The following is a 25,238-nucleotide window of genomic DNA, read 5'->3' on the forward strand; positions in this document are numbered from 1 at the left end:
TTCTGGCTGCGGCGGCGGGAGGGAGGACAGCAAAGCCTGGGGAACAGCGGTAACCAGGTGAGCCCCCTGCCAGGGACAACAGTCAGCAGAAAAATGAAGCACCCGCTCCACCGGGGCTGCCGGTATTTTCAAGCGCCTCCGGGCGCGGGAACAACGGCGTCGGCTTCCAACTGGAAGCAGTGCAGGCTGGGGAGTGTAGTCCCCCTCCGCACAGCGGCCGCAAGATGTCTGGCTGCGGCGGCGGGAGGGAGGACAGCAAAGCCTGGGGAACAGCGGTAACCAGGTGAGCCCCCTGCCAGGGACAACAGTCAGCAGAAAAATGAAGCACCTTCCCAAAAGTGTCCTGTCTCTTGGATTACCTATCAGGTGGGTAGTAGGGAATGCAACAGAATTGACTTTGGTGGTGGTGGCGTGGATGACAATGCTCCCCGGGGTAGGGTGCTGGGTGAGGAAAGCTGGGTCCCCAGCAGCTGGTCGATGGCGGGATGCAATCATCCTGTACAGGGCTTGGCACATGCCCCTAGCAGTACATTTGTGAGGGATTCATTGAAAGAGAGGCAAGGTTCTGTGGAGGGCGACTCCCGGATGAAGCTACTTTGTCAAGACATCCGTTTTGACTGCCACAGACGGCAGTGTAAGATCCAGGACCTCAGCCGCCCTCTTCACCAGCATGGCAAATGAAGTTCCTTCCTCTATAGCCACACTAGGACGAGATATAAGCCAATGTCTCTGGAGGTATCCAAACCATTGGCATCGACCACTTCTTCTACCAGTTGTCTTAGTGCACTTCCAAGAGTTTAAGGTAGTCATAAGGGTCCTCAAATCCTTCCCAAACATACTCCTCACAGGGCCCGTTCGAATAGAGAGACCCCAGGCTCTGACTCAGAAGGTCAAGTTCTGGCAGGCGCCAGAAACTACATCAGGATATACCGAGCCAGCTCCAGATAGAAGTCGGGTATGATGATGGTGTGGTGTCGGCACCGGCGGCACCATGAACAATGTCACTGGAACAAGTTCCAGGGAAAGTTGCGGTTGTACCAGCTCCAAAGCGCCTGACTGGCGCCAAGGGCAGACCCATCTGCAGGAATTCTGTAGGGCCCCAAATATGAGTTGCATGGCCTCATAGACCTCATTAAATTTGGCTGGAGTTCTGGAAGATTTTGGGAGGCATGGATCAGGCCCAGGCTCTGTGGCAGATGTGTGGGAGCAGGTCAAGATTTGTGGCATTGTTCCTGCGCTCATGTGAAGACCTGGACAGGTGCGGCAAAGTCGAAGAGCACATCAGCTTCTTTGATCTCTTTGATACTTAACAGACAATCACTTTGAGCAGGAACAGCTCTGCGAAATGGGCATAGAGTGTCACCTGATCGTCACCTGATCGTCTGATACATGTCAGGCACCTTGGGATTCATGGTGCAACAGTCTTCACAGGCCTTGGAGTCGTGGCCCAGCTCCAGGCAGGAAAGGCAAACCAGGTAGGGGGCTACATACATCTGTCTGTCACAGGGTTTAAACCCCACAGGTTTTTAGAGACATCCGTGAGCACACTGGGAGACAAGTTCAAACAAGTTCGACAAAACGTCAAAAAAAGTCGGGATATGCACTGATGGAGTGGACAGAAAAGAACTGCTGTCAGAACGCTGAGGTAGCCCTTATATACAGATTTTAACACATTTTTAGACTTCAAATATTCAACATAGGCATTGACATCATATGTATTTTTTAATATGTTTTGCCTGTTCAGGTTCCAGCCGACACGTGTTTCGTCGTTCGGGAAAACACACCTGCGACTTCCTCAGGGCTTTAGAGTGTCCACAAAGTATATTATGCCTTCTGGCTGGTTATATTTTTGACCCAGCCTAAATTTGGCTGGGAAAAGTTTGATAGTAGTTGTCGATCGGGTCTTCTAGAGTCAATTGTATTGCAAATACATGGTCCGAGACGTGTTTAATGTCCTGGACGTGACAGTATAAACAGCAGCAACTGACCGCCATGTTATCCATCGGCATCTCCATGTAGCTGTCGTAACACCGATGCAGAGCCAATTGACGCCACCTATGGGTGCACAGAGTTACTGCTCAAGATTTTCCGGATCCAGTCTGGGCAAGGAATCTGTGATCTGTGGCTAGACGTCTCTATCAGATACTTGATTACCCGATACAAAAAGAGGAAGTGATTAGCCGTGCATGTTGTTTAAAACTAATAAACCACCTGGCCCTGACAGCTACACACCACTGTTGAATAAATCATTCCGCAGGATACTTCCTCCTATCCTAATAAGGTTATTTATTTCGGTTTCTGGAATAATCTCAGAGTCACTGAAAGACGTGGTCGTCACAGTGCTCGCTAAACAGGGCAAAGACCCCACTCCTTGCTTTTCAAGCAGATCATTTTCCTTACTTAATCTCAATGCTAAAAGCTTCATATCTGTCCTGCCCTATTCTGGCAGGACTGATTACTCCAGACCAATCTGAATATATCTTCTGCGGAAGCTGTTGGGACCACACTATAAACATTTACATAAAAACACTTTCCTTATTTGCTCGATGCTGAAAAGTAATTTGATCAGGCAAATCGGAACTCCTTTTATTTGATTCTAGATTCAGGGAGTGGATAATATCCAGAAAAAAAATGGCAACCATTTTCATCAGTGTTAATATGGGTGCATCCTTACCTTTTTACCATCCCCAAAAGGACTCGGCCAGGCAGCCCCCTATTAATTGCTATCACAAAGGATTCCTTTGTGAAATAGGTCCGTAGAAATAGATACAATACTGGAGTGCAGATAGAGAAGGACACATTTAAGACGAGAATACGTGCTGATGACGTCCTGATCTCGACCGTAAAGTCCTGCAAATCTATTCCTTCCATGCTGCTGGAACTTCAGGAATATGTACAAGTTTCTGGGTTCAAAATGATGTTGCCTCCTTTGCGCCTCTTAAACAAAAGATGCAAGAGGGTTGTTCTCACAGAATTGTTCCTCAGAGGAGGAGACATCCACGGTATTAGGGGAATCGCTCGTGCTCCTGAATTAGGTTAGATGTTTATTTGTCACCAAGGGTTTAAGAAGAAAATGTCGCCTTTGGATGTCTCCTGTTTTGGACAGAGGCAATAAATGACTGACTGACTGACTGACTGAATTTAAAGTGCGGATTGATGAAATGAAATGAAATGAAATGAAAAGTAAATTTATAAAGTGCGGTTGCTGCCCAGAGGCGTCCAAGCGCTAGAGGCCAGAGTGGACTTGCTTGACAGAGAAAAAAATGAGAAACAAGAAAAAAAAAGGCAGGAATTTAATGAGGGGCATTAAACAAAAAAGTCTTCAACTGTTTACGAAAAGAGAAGAGGTTGGAGTTGGACCTAAGATGAAGAGGAAGTGAGTTCCATGTCTTGGCGGCGTTGTAGGCGAACGTCCTGCCGCCAGCTCTTACCTTTTTTATTCTGGGAACTATGGCCATACATGCCTGGCTAGAACGGAGGTTTCTGCTGGGATGGTATTGTTTTACTAGGTCCCGGACAATCATAGGTCCTGTGTCCCAAAAGGCCTGGTGAGAAATACACATGGCCTTGAAGGTGATTCTTTGTCGCACTGGTAGCCAATGCAGCCTGTTCAGACCAGGTTTGACTGACTGTCTGCGCGGCAGCTGGAGCAAAATGCGAGCCGCGCAATTCTGAACTATCTGTAGTTTGCGCAAGGTGTATTCCGGGGCACCAACATAAAGGACATTGTTGAAGTCTAAACGGGACTGAATCAAGCCTTGAATGGCCACCTGCTTTGCCTCCATAGGTAGAAGAGGGAGGACTTTCTTCAACATCCTAAGAAGTCCAAAGCAGGTAGCTGAGAGTTTTGTGGCCTAGGTGTTGAAAGAGAGGGTTTTGTCAAGCCAGACCCCAAGGCTCTTAATATTGTCCTTTGGTATAGGGGGATCACCTAAGCAAGGGGGCCACAAGGAGTTAAATAGGGTGGGATTTGAGGGACCCAAGAGCATCAGCTCAGTTTTGTCCCCATTAAGCTTAAGGGAAGAGGAGGTCATCCATCCATTTACCTCCTCTAGGCATTTTATTAGCCCACCTGAGGATGACAGACGAGCCTCCTGCGCCAGGGAGACCACTAGCTGAGTGTCGTCCGCGTAAGAAATTATTTTAACCCCAAACGGACGGACAACCTCAGCCAGTGGTCTCATGTAAATGTTAAAAAGCGCGGGGCTTATGGAGGTGGCCTTTGGGGCACCACACCTCAGAGGCCTGCTCGTGGATACTGTATCTCCATCAAAAACTTGGAAGGATCTGTCACTCAAAAAGGATTTAAGCCACAGCCATGCTCCATCAACTATTCCGACATTCGAGAGGCGGCTCAGCAAGGTGTCGTGGCTGACTGTATCGAATGCCGCACTTAGGTCAAGGAGGATCACTGCCACTGATCCCCCTTGATCTAAGATTTTCCTGGTTTCCTCAGTGACTGCCAGAAGGGCAGTCTCTGTTCCATGTCTGGGTCTGAAACCCGTCTGGGTGGCATCTAACAGCTGGTTGTTCTCGAGAAAATTCACCAGATGGAGGTTGATGTATCTCTCGAGAATTTTGCTCACCCATGGAAGTAGAGAAATCGGGCGACAGCTACTGAAATCAGAGGGGTCCAAATTAGGTTTCTTTAGCAGAGCCCGAACCATGGCCTGCTTCCAGGCAGGGGGAACAGTACCAGAGATGATGGAGGCATTCAGGAGGTCCATGATGGTTGGTCGAATAACCTGAGATGCCAACATCATGACTTCTGGAGGTGCTGGATCACAAGGAGACCCAGATTTTACCTTGCGGGCTATAGAATCCAACGATTCAGGATCTAGTGGAGGAAAGTGATCCAATGTTATCGAGGATTGAGATGGAGTATCCCTCAAATTTGTCTGACCCTGAGCTATGGGAGCCAATGCTATAGAGGGGAAGGAGGAATAGATTTTATTGACTTTCTGGTGGAAACATTCTGCCAAGTCATTGCAGTGAGCTGTTGTCTGGTCTTGATGCGTACTAGAAGAGGGAAGTTTGGTAAGATTTTTCAATATTTGAAAAATTTCCTTAGGCTTGGACTTGGCTTGTATGATTCTATCAGAGAAGTATACAGATTGGGCAGATTTAACCTCGGCTTTATAGATTTTAATAGCCTCTCTGTATCGGGCTTTTTCCTCCGAAGAGTAGTCTAAACGCCACCGTCTTTCTGCAGTGGCGTTTCTTTTCTCTAAGCGCCTCTGAATACCAGGGGGCCGTTTTTTTAGAAAGTTTCAACGTGATTTTACCCAGGGGGAGGGTGGCTTCAAGGGATTGTGCAATCCAATCTTCGTATTCCTGATTGGCCAGACATGGGTCCTCATTGTAAGAGGGCTGGTCAGTCGCTAATCTACTTGCCCAGGCAACGACTGGTAACCGAGCCCAAGGTCTGGCATTCCTTACAGTGGGTCTAGGGGGGAGTGGCTTGAGTGTGGTCCAGGTGAAAGGCACAAGTAGATGGTCAGTCCAAGGGAGGGAGATGGGCAACCCAGCCACAAGATCTAAACAGTTACTGAACACAGGGTCCAGTAAGTGGCCCTTTATGTGAGTAGGTGCCTTCACTCGTTGGACCAATTGTAGTGCAGCTAGATCGTCTGCAAGCGCCATAGCAGTACGATCCAGAGTAGTATCAAAATGGAAATTAAGGTCCCCTAGCAGAGTATAATTACAGGCAGTGCTGACCCGTTCAGCTACAATCGATGGAAGGAGATTGTGAAACTGTTTAGGGGGTCCCGGGGGCGATATATGACCGTACCTGAGAAGCAGTTGTTAGGGGAAAATTCCAGGCTGAATGCTAAGCTCTCGCATTCTGGAAATACTTCAGGAATTACTCGACAGTGGTATTGCTCTTTATGTATAATGGCTAGGCCTCCTCCTCTCCCTTCAGGACGATCCTGCCGAGTAATTTGGAAGCCTGGAGGGAGGGCTGTCACTAAGACAGGATCAGAGTCCGACGCAAGCCACGTTTCAGTGAGAAAGACTGCATCTGGCATGCGTTCCTCTAACAGAAGGGCAATTTCAACCCTATGTTTTGGCGGGGACCTGCAATTCAGCAAAAACATACAGTAATCCTGTTTTACATCCCGAAGCTGAGTAGGTTTGAGGATATGTTTACACCTCGGACAGATCACTGGGAGCTCCATGGCGTGATAGAGGTGCGAGCAGCAATCAATTCTCAGAGACCTCATGCCAAGCAGAGCTTCCGCGCTGTAATGCCTAACATTTTGTGGCTGAGATGTAGGGGCATGGCCCTCGGCCCGGTCCAGGCGCGGACGGGCGCAGACGGGCTTGCCTTAGGTGCAATAGTTTGTTCCGTTCACAAATCTAACACGCCCTGAGGAGAGATTTTGTCTCCTGTAGAGAACTTGGTGTTAGCACAAAAACTTCCCAGCCCATCTTGAAAAAACATCCCCAACAACACACTCATTCCATTGAAGAAGTAAAGCTGGCAGTTGTGTAGTGAAGGTGAAAAAGAGAATTCAGGTTTTTTTAGGTAAATGTAACAGCTAGAGGAAAGCTCTTTCCAGGAACTCCCTCAGTCAGAGCTATGCTGGACTCTAGGAAGAGGGACAGCCTTCTGAGACTGACAGCAAAAGAGAGGTGTGTTACGGGAGTTAAGCAGACACAAGGCGATGAAGGACAGAGAGCTGAAGTTTCAGACACTCACCCCCAGTCACAGATCTGTGTTGAATCCATCATCTTTCTTTAGTTCACTTCGCCACCCCAGTTCAGACACAGCTATATGCAAATCAGTCTTGAACCTGTGCCTCATAGGAACAGTCCAGCCCGACCTGCCAAACCATGTCTTCCCTGGACTGGAAACAAGCATCCTGGGACCGGTTTCGTGCTAACAGCCCTCATCAGCCAGGCTAGTTTGATTCCAGTGGCAAAGGGGGCAAGGTACACACGTCTGGGCATACCCTGACAACTTAGATCGAACAAAGCAAACACAAGGAGATGATGGACGGAGCGCTGAAACTTTTTAGACACTCATCCCCAGTCACAGATATTGGTTGAATCCATCATCGTTCTTTAGCTCACTTCGCCACCCCAGTTCAGACACAGCGATATGCAAATCAGTCTTGACCCTGTACCTCATGGGAACTGTCCAGCTTGAACTGCGAGTTAAGCATTAATGATATTGTTACTGTCTTCTTTGCAATATGATACCCAATTTCAGAATATGTTGTTATCTTTTGGATTATGGGGCCACTGGACCTTGGATGCATACACTGTCATTTGAATGTCGCTTAAAAAACAGATCTGTTACATAAAGTTATCGCACACACAGTCAGATTTTCAATGTTTATGATAGTGAATGAGGATCCCAGAATGTAGAACATCTGATCTACAGAACGCCTAGCAGCCGGCAAGCTTGTAATATGATGTAACCGAAGTGAAACAGCCAGGAATACCATTGGAATTGTTGAGGTTATTTATTATAAGTAACAGAGTAAAACTGGTGTTCCCATCAAAGGCTAAGAAGCAACTGACAGTCTAGAAACACGAGAGCACCAAGTTGCATCATGACATCAGTAAAGTTGGAATGTTCCATTTAAAGTGAAATGCACACTACAACAAAATAAGAGAATACAACAAATCCTCATTCCTTCCAAACTAAAAAAAACATAAAGCACACATACCAAAACGAAAACAAAAAAAAACAACTGTGTACCACACCAAGAAGAATGAACATATGCCCACTTTTTCCACACACAAACTCAATGGCACACAAAATCCTGAAGATATTTAGGTTGCCTTCTGATCCTTTGTGGTAAAATAATGGTATCTTCACTAATGGTATCTTCACTACTTTTTTCCAAATTTATTTCTTTTTTCTCATCCAAATCCGATTCACACTGTACTCCACCACGATTGTCACATTTTGCTTTTTTGTATAGGGCAACCCTCCTCAAATTCCAGTGTTCACCGTTATAAAGTGTCACAAATTTGTCATGAACCGACTTAATTTTAAATGGACCCCTAAACTTAGTTAGACCCATTCCCACTCGACCAGGTTTAACTTTTACCCAATCATTCACTGCCAATCTCTTCACATCCAACCCTTCACAAATTTTTGATGCACCATCACCCAAATCCGCCAATCCAATGCACTCTTTCATCCATGCTGGAACTAGTTTGGTACCTGCCAAACGTCCCCTCATCATATTGAACGGAATTTTACCAGTGACTCCGTTCACTGTTGTCCTATACGCCCAAACTAAGTCATTTACCATGTCTCTTACACGCCCACCAGAACTCACCGCCATCTGAATAGCACCCTTCACCATTCTGTTAGCTCTCTCAACAATACCATTTCCTTGTGGATTGTACAATGAAGTTCTGGTGTGAACAATCCCACACACATCTAGAAATTTCACCATATCCTCTGAAACCAATTGGGTTCCATTGTCTGTTATCAGTCTCACAGGATAACCCTCCTCCCTGAAAACCTCAGTCAACAAGTTAATTGTGGATTTTGTTGTTATCTCTTTTATAAATTTCACCACCAACCACTTTGAAGTTACATCAATCAAGACGAACCCAAATCTCATTTCCTGACCCAAAGAATAAAAAGGACCAATAAAATCAAGGCACACAGTATGCCAAGGCAAATTTGGATTATCAATTTTTCCCAAGTTCCCCTGACACCCAACTCTCAACCTTTTCTCGCTCTCAAAGCACTCTGCACACCTCTCAACCCAGTCCGAGACCTGCTGGTCCATACCCGGCCACCAGAAAAACTCCCTAATTCTTCTTTTCGTAAGGGATTGTCCCAGGTGTCCCTCGTGTGCCAACTTAAACAGGATAAATCTTAATTCTTGAGGCGGGATGAATTTATCATCCTTCATCATGACATTTCCTTCATCATCTAGAATTGACAAATCCTCCAAAATCTTCACATATGGACGTACGCCCATAGGCAAGGTACTCTCCCTCCTAGGGCCTTTCACAATCAACTCTCTCACTCCTCTTAATACCTCATCACTTGCCATACATGAGTTCCACCTACTCCTACTGATAGCCCCAGTGCACATATCCACCAATTCATCTATCGCTGCCACAGATCCCTCAGATTGCATTGATTTAACACCCGATTTGTCCACCACCTCCCAAGGTAAGGGAAGTCTGGACAACCCATCTGCCTGACCATTTTTCCACCCAGGAATATACTCTACCCTTTACAAAAAGTCCTGGAGTCTAGCAGCCAACCTAGCCAACCTTGCCGACCCTTTTCCAGCACCACCCGGTGACAGTATTTTCAACAACGGTTTATGATCTGTCAACATCCTGAACTCAAATCCCCACAAGTACATTCTGAAGTACTCACAGCCCCAAGCGGCTGCCAACGCCTCACGTTCAATAATGGAATAATTCCTTTCTGAACTCGTAAGTGTCCGTGATGCAAAAGCCACCGTCTTCAACCCAGAATCATGTTCCTGTGCTAACACCGCACCAATGCCAACGGCACTGGCATCGACCGTCAACACAGACTTCAGCTTGGTATCAAATGGGGTTAAGATTTTTGCCTCACATATCGCCCTCTTGATGTTAACAACGCACTCATCCTGCTCATTACCCCACACAAACCTACATCCCTTCCTTAGTAACAACTTAATCTTCTCTGTCTTTGCTGCAAAATTCTCCGCAAACTTTGCATAGTATTCTATAAGCCCAAGGAACGATCTCAATTGATCCTTGTCACAAGGTGCCAAAAGATCCCTCTTCGGCCTCACACCCCTAGAAGAAAGAGTGTAACCCAAATATTCTACCTCCTCCACCGCAAACTTGCACTTCTCTTTCTTTAATGTTAACCCCGCTTGCTCCATTCTGTTCAAGACCTCCTTCAAAACTTGGTTGTGTTGCTCAACCGTCTCTCCAAACAGCAAAACATCATCTTGAAAGTAAACCACAATACTTATTCCTTTCAAAACCGACCCCATCATCCTTTGAAAAACCCCTGCCGCCGATGCGAGTCCAAAGGGCCTCCGGGTAAATTGGTAAACTCCCTCAGTGGTGATGAACACAGTCAACGCTTTTGAATCTTTGTACAACTTAATCTGATGGTACGCACTTCGTAAATCAAGTTTCGAGAAAAACCTACCACCCTTCAATGACAAAATGAATTCATTGATATTCGGTAGCGGATAATTATCCACCACAATATTCTGATTCAGTGTGCGAAGGTCCACACAGAACCTACATTTGCCATCCGACTTGGTCGTGATCACCACTGGCGAAACCCAGCATGAAGTTTCTATCTGTTCAATCACACCCTGCTCAAGCATGTCATCCAGCATCTTCCTCACCTCTTGTCTCACAATAAATGGCACCTTCCTCACTTTGTGTTGCATCGGAACAGCATCCTCTCTTAACACAATTTTGTGTACGTACCCTTTCAGTTCACCAATGTGTTCTGCAAATAAGTCTGGCATACCTTCAACAATCATTCCAGCAGTCATCTCATCAACAACCATCACCTGTTGTCTTGCTCTTTGATCAATGACGATATGAAGGTCGTACTGGTGACCCCACCCTAATATCTCTGGACCCGAACTCGCAACATACACCTTCCCCTTAATGGAACGTCCCTGAAACCTAATTTCAGCCATCATGTACCCTAACAAATCAATACACTCTCCTTGATATCCACAAGGGTTGATATCCTTTGGCAACAAAACTGCACCCTTCCAATTCTCTTTGTATAAGCATTCCGGGATTATTGTCCAAAACGAACCTGGGTCAACCATCAGTTCCACAACTCTGTTATTTATGTTGAAGCTAGCTTTAGGTCTATTCCTCCTTCCAGGTTCCATCTGTTGTGCATTCACTTCACCTAAACATAATATTTTATTTGCACCTTCAACATTCTCCACCTCACCAATCTCACGCTTCACCTCAACAATCGCCACCTTGTCACTATTTGTCGTCTTACACAACCTCGAGAAGTGCCCCTTCTTTCCACACTTCCTACATTCTTTATCAAAAGCAAAGCAGCGCTTATAATCTGCATTGTGATATGTACTACCACACCTGCTGCACATCTTCCCTTGATATCTCCCCTTCTCCACACTGTTGTATCCTCCACCAATTCTCTTCCCCGTTTTGTCACTGGCTTCATAACCCTTTTTGTTCATCACTGCAACTTCATTTTGCGCCACACAAGACACCCCAGTTCTGCTTCCACTCTCCCTGACTCTCTCTTTTTTCTCCATCTTTTTCATACACGCAGCTGATTCCTCGACAACTTTAGCTATGTCTATTGCAGCTTGTAGTGTGGGGTTCTTTGCTGCCCATAGTTTTTCCTGCATTTTTTTGTTCTTACATTGGACGATCATTTGATCCCTAATCATCTCGTCCCTCATTTCTCCAAAATTGCACTTCAAAGAAAGTTCCCATAATACTGTCACAAATTGATCCACCGACTCCTCTGCCCTCTGCGGCTGTGTGTAAAACTTGTGTCTCGCCATGACAATATTCACCTCCTTCGAATATTGTTTCTTCATCCTTGCTTTTGCCTCTGTGTACACATTAGTGATCGCTCTACCATCCTGGTTCAAACCCACAGGCAAATACTTAAAAGCGTGCTGTCCTTCCTTCCCAAGAACACTTAGTAGCAAAGCTTTTTTCCTCGTAGCACTAAAGTCTTTCCCATCCAAAGGCTCTATGTAATTTTCAAAAATATCAATCCATTCATCCCACTCTATGGGCGGTTCTCCGCTCTGTTGCAGAAACATAGGAGGTGCAATAACACTTGGGTTCTCCATTATCTTTCTGCTTTATATTTGTTTTATATTTGTTTCCACTTTTTACGTATATTCGGTTTTCTCAGCCTACAATTCATTAATGTTATTTCTACTAGCGTTTATTCGCTCCTAATGCACTTCCTTCTCCTTACGTCGCAATTAAGCGTGTTTGCGGTGAAGTTCTTTTACCTCCAAAACTTCTCTCCTCAGTTCACTTTCCCCTTACATAAAGCAGCCTTTACTCACTCCATATTCCGCTTCCTGTTTCTTACTCCATCCGTTGTAATTAAGCGTTCATCCAATGTACTATGGCCGCTACGTTTCTTTACGCTGCACGTATGCGTATTGTCCCTTCTTGCGTGCATGCGTGTCGCGTCTCTTGAAACGTCACCTAGCTCTCCGACGTCATCGTTTTCATGAGAAGATCAGCTTGAAAACAATAGATGCACGCTACGCTCACCAGACGCTCGCTCGTGGAGTGGAGTTTGTGAGTACTTTCAAATAATGCTATGCCTCCGTGTCTCTCGTTGAGCTAATCGTTCCATTAAACATGCCACTACCAACAACTTATCTTCACGTTGCACTTTAAATGACAATGCTAATGTTAATGCCAGTTCAAATGTTAAATAATTTTTTTAATCTTCTTTTGCTATTTTTCCATTAAACTTCTGTCCATTTTTTTAACAAGCCTTTCTTTCGCATTGCACGTTAACTGTACTTGTCAAACAGGCGATAGCCACCAACTTCCGAGTTTTAGGTCTATTGAAGTGCTCTTCTTTTACCCTTCACAAAAGATAATTAAAATCAATAAGCTTGCTCACCGCTCCGCTGTACTTGCTGTCTGCTTTTCTTTTCCTGAACACTTCAACATGTTAAACATCTTCTCCTTTATTTAGATGTTTCCGCACTTTCCTTGTATATTTTATAAATTTCCGTTTTTCCTTTTCTTGCTACCACAACTTGCTCGCATATGCTTTTAATCTTATTTTCCTTGGTTCTTTTCCACAAGTCGAGTTTTCTTTTCCTTAACTCACTCTGTACCTCACTTGCTTCATAAGCCTATCGTCGCCATCTGATGTAACCGAAGTTAAACAGCCAGGAATACCATTGGAATTGTTGAGGTTATTTATTATAAGTAACAGAGTAAAACTGGTGTTCCCATCAAAGGCTAAGAAGCAACTGACAGTCTAGAAACACGAGAGCACCAAGTTGCATCTTGACATCAGTAAAGTTAGAATGTTCCATTTAAAGTGAAATGCACACTACAACAAAATAAGAGAATACAACATAATACTAACGGGGCCTTTACTAGGGGCCTGGTAATTAGTGTGCAATTCCCACTCACTAGAATTCTGGGTGGATGAGAGTAGAAGGGCACATTACTGCTGATTACACGTTAAGAGGAAATAACATCTGATTCCTGTGTGTTTCTCGCCATTTCAACGCATTTTTTTTACATCTTGAAATTTTACCTGCCTTCAGCAGAAGTATCCGAGTGTAATTCTATTGACCCTCAGTGTTCTTTTGGGATTTACAATCCCGATGTGGGGGGTAAGTCCAAATATTGGTCCCCTAGGTATGAACAGCATCTACTAATATCGCAATGACTTCGGGAGGCAATTTATCAAGGTCACACCCGTAGGAATTTGACCACAGAAATAGCCAGGAATTACAGAAGAGCATGCAAGAGTACATACATATGAAGAAAAGAGATGAGCATTTTACCAAATAGCTAGATCATGAACATGTACCTGCATCCTTTGGTGTCAACAGGTCCAAACAAAAGAGCTTTTTCTGTCTCTCATCTATGTCTTGTAAAATACAAATGACAGTCTGGTGCTAATAAAGAAAAATATTTTAAAAAATTTAACTTTTAGCTCAAACTTAAAGTCTTAGTAGAAAAACATAAAAAGAGTACACTTTTTATACGGAGATTCGGTATAAGTAATAGTGTTCATGACAGAACTGTGAAGACAAAGATATGGAATGTGCTGAGCAACTGACATTAGGAGCATGCCTTTTCAACCAAGAAATTCCAAACATTAAGTATGATTTGGAGTGACAATGACGTCAAAAGATAACCCCTCTGTATTACCACCATAAGACACTTGCAAAGGAAAAGAAATGTAACTTATTGCTCCAGAAGTCTACATCATCATCATCAAAATCCTTTATTCGGTATTTAAAAAATACCATAACAGTGCAAGTTATACATTTAAAATACAATAAAATACAATACAATACAATACATAACAAATTACATTGGAGAAAATTGGCCGGAAATTAATTGAGCACAGCCTCTTGAATTCCTGCGTCTTAAAGCAACCTTAATGAAATTCATAATACATAAAAGTGTCAAGGGATCACTAGCCCTTTGCAAGAATAAAAGGGCGACCTTGCGTGTCTAAACTTAGCCCGTTTTAAAATTCTTACTAAAAAGCCACGCCTGGATAAAGCAAAAAATGGACATAATAATACAAAATGAAGGGTGTCCTGCGGAGACCTATTGTCTCAGCCGCAGGCACCCTTCTGCTCAACCGTAACAGTAAAACCTGGTGGATCAGCCGGTAAATGATGTAAAAGGTTGAGCCTAAAACGGGTAATTAAAAATCTTTCCTGTGCATTATACGCGAGAGCTAGGTAAGGTTCCATTCCTTCCCCTGTCTTTACCATTCTATAGGCGCAGACTGTAGGCTTCCTACCTTCCATGGCAGCCCTGCGTGAGGCTACCGTGTCCCAAAAAAATTCTTTTAATTCTCAATTTATCTTGGGGGACAATTATCGTGGGTTAGTAAAAATATCCTTAAACCCAATTCCCTCAAGGGTGGTCTTCACGTATTTTAGCCACGGAATACTCATGCCTTTGTCCCTATCTATACAATCTCTAATAATTTGTCTACTCAAATCTGCCTCTGTGTTAGACCAAATTTTTAACCAGACCATGAGAGGTCTAGCCTTAATCAGGTCCTCAATATACACCCTGCCTAATTCCTCATGAGTAATATAGGCGGGTGTACTTTGTGGAGTTTTGAGTACCTTTCTCAAGTATTTATTCTCCTCTAACTGAATCTGATTAGTACTTACAAAACCCCAGACTTCAGATCCATATACCACTTTGGAGCAACAGATTGAGCTGTACAGATTCATGACATGTTCCGGGGACCACCGACCCAACCTGCATCCATAGTTCATTATGGCCCTGGTAGAGGCCACTAGTTTGGAACACCGCTCTTCAATTAAAAGTTTACAATTTAAAAATCCATCAAATAGCATACCCAAGTATGAGAAGGTCTGTACCTGCTCCATTTTATGTGTGCCTATTTTGTAGGAAAACTTCTTGCAAGGTTTGGATCCAGCCAGCATAACATAGGATTTAGTTAAGTTAGCCGATAGATCTAATGTGTCCATAAAACTGACAAACCCATCTATCAGGCGCTGAAGGCCCTTAGGGGTGCGAGCTAAAAGAACCGCGTCATCAGCATACAAAAGCACTGGGACCGGGCGGGAACCTACTCTTGGGGAGTCTACTTTCAATGTACCTAATACCTGATCTAAATTATTAATGTACAAGGAAAACAGGAACGGGGCCAGGATACATCCCTGTCTTACCCCGCTAGTGCAAGGGAAAGATTCCGTCGTGCCCCTTCAAGATTAAAACGCACTTTAGCGGAAGTATTCCAGTGGAGAGCTCTCAGAATGTTTACCAGGCCCTGGTCAACCCCTAGTCTAGTCATCAGAGCCCACAGCTTCTCTCTATTGACATGGTCAAAGGCTGCAGTGAGGCCCATGAACCCTAAATATACTGCCTCATTACTAGCTAAAGTGTATTTGGCCACCAAATACACTTTACAAATGTGTTTAAAGTCCCCGTGAGGGGCTCAACCTCATTTTATTCCTCAGAGCCCCCTGGCTCCAACGGTGGCCTCAGTTATCTAAAGGGCCCCAGTGGGGGGTCCCGAGGGCCAGAGGGGCCTGTGTTCCTTGCCCCTGAGGGCCCCAGTGAGTCCCAGAGCCAGAGGGCTCCAACGATAAGCGTGTTTTTGCCCCAGAGCCTAGAGGGCTCCCCATGTTTGTCGCAGTTTTGGTTCCAAGGGCCAGTGAGGGCCCATGTCGCAGTTTGACTTACAGCTGCCCAGCAAGTAGTGGGCAGCTGCTACGTTTAGGTTTTCTTCCTAGGGACATGACAGCGTTTAGGCCCTGTCCCTGTCCTCAGCTGCCCAGCAAGAAGTGGGCAGCTGCTACTTTTAGGTTTTGGCGCAGTGGCGTAACCTGGACCCTAATGTGATTTATGTGCTGTTATGATTCATGTGCTATTGCTTTTTGGGTGTTAGGAAATGTACTGTGTGTACTATGTTTTGCGCACCCTGTGCTCTGATACCTCTAGATGTATTTTTATGCCTAGGAGGTTGTTGTTCCTAGTATAGTTATGCTAGTGAATTCATGGTTCCCTGCGTGATATTTGCCTAAGGTGTTTAGGATTGCGTAGGTGGTACTTACCTTTTACCAGTGGTTACTGGTTGTGTGCTACATTTGTTATTGTTTTGGGATATTGATGCGGGATTGACCAATACTCCTTCACAATACTTTAGAAGAATTGGTTGCGGCGGGAAGGGGGGACGGGAAGGATCAAATCCGTTTGGACAGAAGACACCATTCATATGCGATGTTGGCACTGAACATTTGTGATGTATTTAGTATGTAAGTGTCACATAATGAGAGAATGGATCCGTACAGCTACTATGGTGGCGAGAGCTGCCCACTCACGTTTCTAGTTGCTAATCAAGGGGTGACAGGCGGATGTATGACATTACAACGCATGCTTTTACCACGCATGCCTTTACAATGCGGTTTTTACAACGCAAACCTTTACAACGCATAGCGCTTTGGGGTGCTGGATAGTGAATAGTTTAATTTACTATTCCAACTTCAGTCCCCGTGGACACTAGGGAAGGTGTTGGATAGTAAATGAAACTTATTCCCTATCCTAGAGCGCCCCCCAGTGCAATGCGTTGTAATGGTTTGCGTTGTAAAAGTTGCGTCGTAAAGGCACTGCGTGGTAAAAGTTGCGTTGTAAAGGATGTTTCCCGTGACGGGCACTCTTCGAGTTGGGGTGGTGAGAAGCAAGCTCACGATGCAGGGCTATAGGGAGGGGGGAATTACCGGGTTTGCAATTAGAATCTTTGTGTTTTATGCTGTATCTTGGGCAACGGACACCCCAACAAATAGGGCTGTGGTAAGTTCTATGCTTGTGTATTTTGTTTACTGTTATGTCTACTGAATGATCAAATTGATTGGGGTAGCCTCAAGGGGAACAGGGTGGAGTAGCAAAAGCAGAGTGGAAAGTGGAGGGGGGTGGACGGTTGGGTGAAGGTCCTTATGAAGATTTTATACTCATGGATGGTCATAGTAAGGGTGAGCTAAATATCTGGACCTGCAACGTAAACTGTATGGGCAACAAGATTAAGAGAATGCTAGTGCTTCAGCATTTGTGCAGACACGGCCCAGGCCTCATCCTACTCCAGGAAACACATCTTTGGGGGAATCAATACAGGGCCCTAGATTTATTTGGCTACAAATTAGTGGCACATGCAGGATATGCTACTGACTCCTGGGGGGTGGGAATCTTGCTTAAGCAGTCGATACCTCTCATAGTGCATCACACGTGGTAGGACCCATGTGGTCACTATGCCGCAATATCCATGTGGGAAGAACCCCTCAACATTTGCTCACTATATATTTTGCCACGTCTCCATGCAGTCACAATACTGGAAGTAAGCGCCATGCTGCTGGATATGCCTAACAGGATTTGGGTCCTGGGAGGCGACATGAATGCAGTGGTGGAACCAGATCTAGATAGGGAGATTTGGGCAACCATACTAGACGAACAAGCCCCCTGCAGCCAATCCTGGAGGCATTGGGGACGGTGGATACCACTCACAGCTAAGGCAATACACAAACTTCTCTCCAACTCACAAGAGTTTCTCCCATTTATATTATATTTGCAGCCACTAAAGGAACGCAGGTAAATTTTGAGCAGCAAAACATGCGAGTGGCATTTCAGTCCACTCCCCGGTCCGAGCGACACTGGACAGACCAGTAAGGGAGTTTGTGCTGCCCCCGAAGATAGCCCCATTGCATTTCAATCAATCAATGAGGGGTTTATATAGCGCGCTACTAACCCGTGAGGGTCTCAAGGCACTGTAGGGGGGGCAGCACCGGATCACTCCAAGAGCCAGGTCTTAAGGTCCTTCCTGAACGTGTGCAGGTATGGGGACCATCTGATGTTCAACGGGAGCTCGTTCCAGGTTTTGCCTGCGATGTGGGAAAAAGCTCTCCCGCCGGTTCTGTTACTGTGGATGCGGGGGACCTCTGCCTGGGCAAGGTCGGCGGAGCGGAGGTTCATCCTGGGTACGTGGAAGGATACTCTCTCGTTGAGGTATTAGGGTCCGATGTTGTGGAGGGACTTGTAGGCTTGGGTGAGGAGTTTGAAGGTGACCCTCTTCTCGACGGGGAGCCAGTGGAGGCCTCGTCGTTGATGAGTCATGTGCTCTTGGCACGGGGTCCCGAGGACGAGTGTGGCTGCGGTGTTCTGAATGGTCTGGAGTCTGTGCATAAGTTTTGTTGATTCCGGCATAGAGGGCATTTCCGTAGTCCAGTCTGCTGGTAATGAGTGCGTGGGTGACGGTCCTTCTGCAGTCGGTGGCGATCCACTTGAAGGTCTTACGGAGGATGCGAAGGCAATTGAAGCTGGTGGAGGCGAGGGCGTTGATCTGGCGGTTCATGGAGAGGGAGGAGTCAAGGATGATGCTGAGGTTTCGAGCATGGTCTGTAGGGGTGGGTGGGCTCACGAGAGCGGAGGGCCACCAGGTGTTGTCCCAGGCGGAGGTGCAGGTGCTGAGGATGAGGACCTCGGTCTTCTCTGAGTTGAGCTTCAGGCAGCTGTCCTTCACCCAGGCTGCCACGTTCTTCATACTTCCTGGAAACAGAGTCTGGTGTCTTCGGGATTCTTCATGAGTGAGAGGATGAGCTAGGTGTCGTTGGCGTAGGATACGATGCTGAGCCCATGTTGTCTGATGAAGGCAGCGAGGGGGCCATGTAGATGTTGAAGAGCGTGGGGCTGAGTGATGATCCCTGGGGTACTCCGCAGTTGATTTCCGTGGGTTTGGAAAGGAAGGGAGGGAGTCGGATTTTCTGGGTTCTGCCGGAGAGGAAGGATTGGATCCAGTCGAGGGCGGTTCCTTGTAGTCCCGTGTCATGCAGTCTCACTCCCAGAGTACAATGTGAAACGGTGTCGAAGGCTGCGGAGAGGTCTAGCAGGATAAGGGCTGAGGTGTGTCCCTGGTCAAGTAGCATGCGGATGTCGTCAGTGGCAGCGAGGAGGGCTGTCTCGGTGCTGTTGTTGCTGCGGAATCCAGACTGAGAGGCGTCCAGGATGGAGTGACCCTCGACCTTGGTTGAGCCGGTCGCCCCACACACTGAGCAGCACCACCTGTCTGCGCCCCTCCCCGCTGCTGCCCAGAGGAGCAGTGCTCCAGGGTTCGAGACCCCCCCTGGGCCGGTCTTTGCCGCTCTGGTTGGTATCACTTCTGCCTTTTTTTCCCTTTGTCACTGTTCTGCTGTGTGACTCCTGTAGCGCATTGTATCATCTCCACTGGGCCTGTTCTTGTTTCTCTTGACCCCTCGGCCTAACCGTGTCCCCACTCGCACCGTCCCCCTCCCACCGCCACCCCCTGTGTCCCCGCCCCTTCCCCTCGCCTTCCCGCTGCCGCGTCCCCTGCGGCCCTGCCCCCGCGCCCATTGGCTGTTCCCCACCCTCCTCCCAGCTGATCCCCCCTCCCACCTCCCTACTTATGGAGGCCGCTGCGCCGCTGGCATGCCGGAGGCGTGCCAGAGGCAAGCCCGTCTGCGCCCGTCCGCGTCTGGACCGCGCCCAGCGCCAGAACCCCTGGACCCCGCAAACACCACAACACCAGACTCCACTACGACGCCAGCAGCCTCCACGCACTCAAAGCCGGCTGAAACCACACCTGCTTCCAGGCCACGCCAAAACGGACCCTTCTCCTGCTGCACCTGCAGCTTCACCTGCGGCAGAACCACCAAACCTCCAAGGACAGGACCCAACCACCTCCGCTGTATACTCCTAAACACCCGCTCCGCACGCAAACATGCCTCAACACCTCCGCCCCAGACGTGGCCTTCCTGACCGAGACCTGGTGGAACGACTCCTCCGCGCCCGACATCGCCATAGCCATCCCGGAGGGATACAAGATCACCCGCAGGGATCGCGCCAACGGAACCGGAGGAGGAATAGCCATCGTCCACAAGTCCACCCTCAAGGTCACCATCCACGCAGAGGACACCCTCAACAACGCCGAACACCTGCACTTCCGGATCCACGCCGACCCCAACACCACCCTCAGAGGAACGCTCATCTACAGAACCCCCGGACCCTGGGCTCAGTTCAGCGACTCCATCGCCGACCTTGCCAGCACCCATGCACTCGCCTCCATGGACTACATCCTCCTCGGAGACCTGAACTTCCACCTCAAGAACAACAACGACGCCAACTCCACCACCCTGATCGACAACCTCGGCCTCAGACAACTTGTCACCGCACACGCCGACACCGCCGGCCATATGCCGGACCCCATCTTCTCTACAGGCACCAACGTCGCCGTCGACCAAACCACCGAACTCCACTGGACCGACCACCACTGCATCGATTTCTCCATCAAGAAACCAACCACGCACCACCGCACCCAACAGCTACCTCGCCGCTGCTGGAGCAAAGTCATCAAAGACCAGCTGACCACCACCCTCACCCAGAACCCACCCACCGACCCCACCAGCCCAGACGCCGCAGCCCGCAACCTCAGAAAGTGGATCGACGACAGCGCCAACACCCTCGCTCCACTCAAGAAACTCTCCAACTACCACGCCAGCAAGAGAGCCACCTGGTTCACCAAAGAGCTCCAGACCTCCAAACGCGCATGCCGGAAACTGGAGAAAATATGGCTCCACAAACGCACACCGGACAACCACGCAGCCCACAAGGACGCCACCCGCAGACACCACCACCTCATCAGATTAGCCAAGAGATCCTCTTTCAAAAACCACTTGGATAACAACGTACACGACAGCAAAGAGCTCTTCAGCATCGTAAAGAAACTCTCCAACCCCAGCGCCAACGCCAACAACATCCCGCCCTCACAAGAACTGTGCGACTCACTAGCCATCTTCTTCCACTGCAAGATCGCTGACATCCACGACAGCTTCAATACCACGACCGCCGGACCACGCCAGACCCCACCTCCCTTGCGCCCACCACCAGAGCCACCCACCTGACCTCCTGGTCCAACGTCAACGACGACGAGACACGCAAGGTCATGAACTCCATCCACTCAGGATCTCCATCAGACCCGTGCCCACACCACGTTTTCAACAAAGCAGATGCAGCCATCGCACCCCAACTATGGAAGGTCATCAACATCTTTTTCGAAACAGCGACATTCCCGGTAAGCTGGAAGCATGCCGAAATCAATGCCCTCCTCAAGAAGCCCAAAGCGGACCCCAAGGACATCAAGAACTTCCGACCCATCTCCCTGCTCCCGTTCCCGGCAAAGGTCATCGAGAAAATCGGCAACGGACAACTGACCCGCCACCTGGAAAACAACAACATCCTGGACCCGTCCCAGTCCGGATTCAGACGAAACCACAGCACCGAGACAGCCCTCATCGCAGCCACAGACGACATCAGGCGCCTACTAGACAATGGCGAAACATCAGCCCTCACCCTCCTGGACCTGTCGGCCGCCTTCGACACGGTCTGTCACTGCACTCTAAAGACACGACTCATAAAAGCCGGAATCCAAGAGAGGCCCTTGACTGGACCACGTCCTTCCTCTCCGGCAGAACCCAGAGCATCCGCCTCCCACCCTTCCGATCCAAAGCCACCGACTTCATCTGCGACGTCCCCCAAGGCTATCCCTCAGCCGCTGTTCAACATCTACATGGCCCCTCTCGCATGAGTGGCCCGCAATCACAACCTCAACATCATCTCCTATGCCGACGACACACAGCTCATCCTCTCCCTCACAAAGGATGCACACACCCCAACCTCCGCGAGGGAATGAAGGCTGTCGCCGACTGGATGAAGAGTAGCCGCCTAAAGCTGAACTCAGACAAGACGGAGGTACTCATCCTCGGACCCACCCCCTCAGCCTGGGACAACTCCTGGTGGCCGACCACACTGGGACCAGCACCAACACCCAATGACCACGCACGCAACCTAGGATTCATCCTCGACTCCTCCCTCTCCATGTCGAAACAGGTCAACGCCATCTCCTCCTCCTGCTACCACACCATTCGCATGCTCTGCGGGATCTACAAATGGATCCCGATCAAAACTAGGAAAACGGTGACACAGGCCCTCGTCAGCAGAAGACTGGACTACGGCAACGCACTCTACGCAGGAATCCCAGCCAAACACCTAAGACGACTTCAACGCATCCAAAACGCCTCTGCCCCACTGATAGTCAACGTTCCCCGCTGCAGCCACTTCACCCCCCACCTGAGAGACCTACACTGGCTCCCCGTCGACAAGAGGATCACCTTCAAGCTCCTCACCCATGCACACAAATCACTCCACAACACCGGACCAGCCTACCTGAACAGCAGACTCAGTTTCTACACTCCCACCCACCAGCTCCCCTCTGCCAGCCTCGCTCTCGCTGATGTCCCCCGCATCCAACGAACGACCTCCGGTGGCAGATCCTTCTCCTTCCTTGCCGCCAAGACCTGGAACACCCTCCCTACCCACATACGCCAGACCCAAGACCTACTCGACTTCAGAAGACTCCTCAAGACCTGGCTCTTCGAGCAGTAGCCGCACCCCTCCTTCCCCCTCAGCGCCTTGAGACCCTCACGGGTAAGTAGTGCGTTCTACAAGTATTCTGATTGATTGATTCTATGAAGGTGATCAGCTGTGCGTTTACGAGTCTCTCTGTAACTTTGGCTGCAAACGGAAGGAGAGAGATGGGTCGGTAGTTTTTCAGGTCCGTTGGGTCGGCCGATGGTTTTTTGAGGATGGGTTTTACCTCTGCCCGTTTCCTCTTGTCTGGGCAGGTGCCTGATCTGAGGGAGGCGTTGATGGGGCATTTAAAAGATAGAGATCGTACATTACATACGTTTACTAGAGAAGAGAAAGAGACGCTGGAGGCTGACCTAATCTAGGAGGAGTTCAGAGTAGTGATGAGGGCCCTGCAGTCAGGGAAGACAGTGGGGCCAAACAGCCTCCCAGTTGATTTATATAAGGGGATGGCAGATAAGATAGCACAACATATGGCTGCCATATTTCAGGGGGTAGAGGATGAGGCATGTGTACTACAAGACCAGCAGACTGCCACGTAAGTAGTTATCCAAAAAAAGGGCAAATGACAGACAGAATGTAGCTCAGACAGGCCTATATCCTTGCTAAATGTAGAAGTCAAGGTTCTGGCTAGAATATTGGCGTTCAGATTACTACAGCACTTGTTTGACGTGATGCATGAAACTGGACGTCTGGGCATGGACCCGGTGGTGGGAATGTCACTAGATGCCAAAATGGCGTTCAATAGTATTGTTCACTGGACTGATGTGACTTGGCTTGGCCTGAAATTTTGGGGCTGGTTCTGACTCCTTTACCAGAAACCATTGGCGAAAGAGCAAGTCAATGGAGCGGACTCCCAAGTCTTTCCCCTGCTCAAGACAGGGCTTTCCTCTCTCCCCCATGATATTTTCCATGGACATTGAACCACTTGCTGTCTGAATCTGGCAGGACCCACTACTGCAGAGGGTGAGGTGTGATGGGGACTGGGAGGAGTGTATCTCGCTATATGCCGATTACATCATACTATATCTGTCCAATCCAACCCTCTCCATTTATAGGGTCTTGCATGTCTTTGACCTTTTTGGCAGCTACTACGGATATTGCAATAACTGGTCAAAGTTGCTGGTCTTCCCTCTAGCAGGGGATACCGTGTGGATCCCCAGTCCTGTATGGTGCCTCTTGTAAAGGGGAGTTTTCAATACCTGGGGATCCATTGTCATGTAGTTCGCACTAATCCATGGGATCTGCACGTTTGTTGGACAACATAAACTTTGGGTGAGGTGACTAGACTGATTCCAAGCACCCTTTCAGGATATGTTGGCCTAGAGACCAGTTAGCTCACACTGCCACCATAAGCCCGCCTAAACCTAAACAAGGAGCGAATGGTTTCTGGCAACCACTGAACATGACATCCCTGACCCCTCTGGGATCATGGTAGGAGATCTAGAACCCTTCCGCTCAGTCACTTGTGCTCTTTGCTCTCAGGGAAATATACAGAGAATACACAATGGGACGTTTTCAACATATTTATTGAACTAACGTTATAATTGAATAAAATACATGTGCTGCGATTATCTGAAAACAGAAGCAGATGAAAGTGATTACAAGCACCAAAATAATAAATAACAGCTATAGTTCCACCATGGTATTGAAACAGTGTAATTATGCAGGCATATAAAACAAGGTAGTAATCAGGTATTAATCAGTTGTGCTCTTACTATGCAATCCCTATGGTGTGTATGTCTAGAGTATGTGTAGGTGTAGAGCCAAGAATCGCCTCAAGGGATGATCCAACCACTTTACCTGGTGGGAGAGAATGTAGGACCCATTCCTAGTCACAAACTGGACACCCCTCATGGAGATGTCAGACCGCTGCGTGGTGAAGTCTCAGCATGCAGGGACCCTCGGTGTCAGCTGAAGTGCCTCCTCTGCTAATCCTATGAGATGCTTATTATTTATAATAAAAGGCATCCTTGTGATGTACGTATAGCTTAGCAATATTATGGATATGTGGATAGCCCTGTCGCCCATTGAAGTCAGAAAGACATTTGTACATTGTGTAAAGGCATGTACTTGGTGTTTGAGGCATCGTGATAATGTTATGCAAAGCCAGATGTATAAACAGAAGTAGTTTCAGAGAAACTAATCCAACATTGTCACACACACGAATATGTACAAAAGGTCACAATAGTATTGTTATTGTGCAGAACGAGGACAATGTAAGAAAATGTGCAGCTAAGTTACATGGGCCTAACCCAGACACAAAACACCAAATAACTAGAGACCCCAAGGAATTTTTGAGCAAACACCTCTTCCCACAGTTAGAGAGGGGATGTCAAGCATTGGGTCATGCTACCGCTCTCCCTGATGGGTGGAGTGGCGTTATACAAAATGATGACACTCCCACGGTTGATCTGTGTATTCCAAAATACTCCCTTTAGAGTACCACAGGTGTTCTTCCAGAAAATTGAATTTGAAGTCTGTACATTGCTGTAGTGGTGGAGAGACACCGCGAATAACACTCTCTAAGCTTCAGAGAGGGGTTTATGAGGATTAAATGGTGATTTCACATATAACGAAATACTACT

The 25,238-nt window shown here is 47.6% G+C and overlaps 1 protein-coding gene across 5 annotated transcripts in view; it reads right to left on the bottom strand.

The window, feature by feature from the left end:
* ANKRD31 (ankyrin repeat domain 31) overlaps positions 1-25,238 on the bottom strand; it is a 2,265,957-nt gene that overhangs the window by 635,803 nt on the left and 1,604,916 nt on the right. For all 5 annotated transcript variants that reach the window (XM_078675241.1, XM_078675243.1, XM_078675240.1 and 2 more), the window contains one exon: positions 13,535-13,622. In XM_078675241.1, coding sequence (XP_078531367.1) covers positions 13,535-13,622 — 88 coding nt within the window. The remainder of the gene's footprint in view (positions 1-13,534; positions 13,623-25,238) is intronic.

Source organism: Lissotriton helveticus, chromosome 2_1 (assembly GCF_964261635.1).
Source record: "Lissotriton helveticus chromosome 2_1, aLisHel1.1, whole genome shotgun sequence".
In the NCBI taxonomy this organism is placed as follows: domain Eukaryota; kingdom Metazoa; phylum Chordata; class Amphibia; order Caudata; family Salamandridae; genus Lissotriton; species Lissotriton helveticus.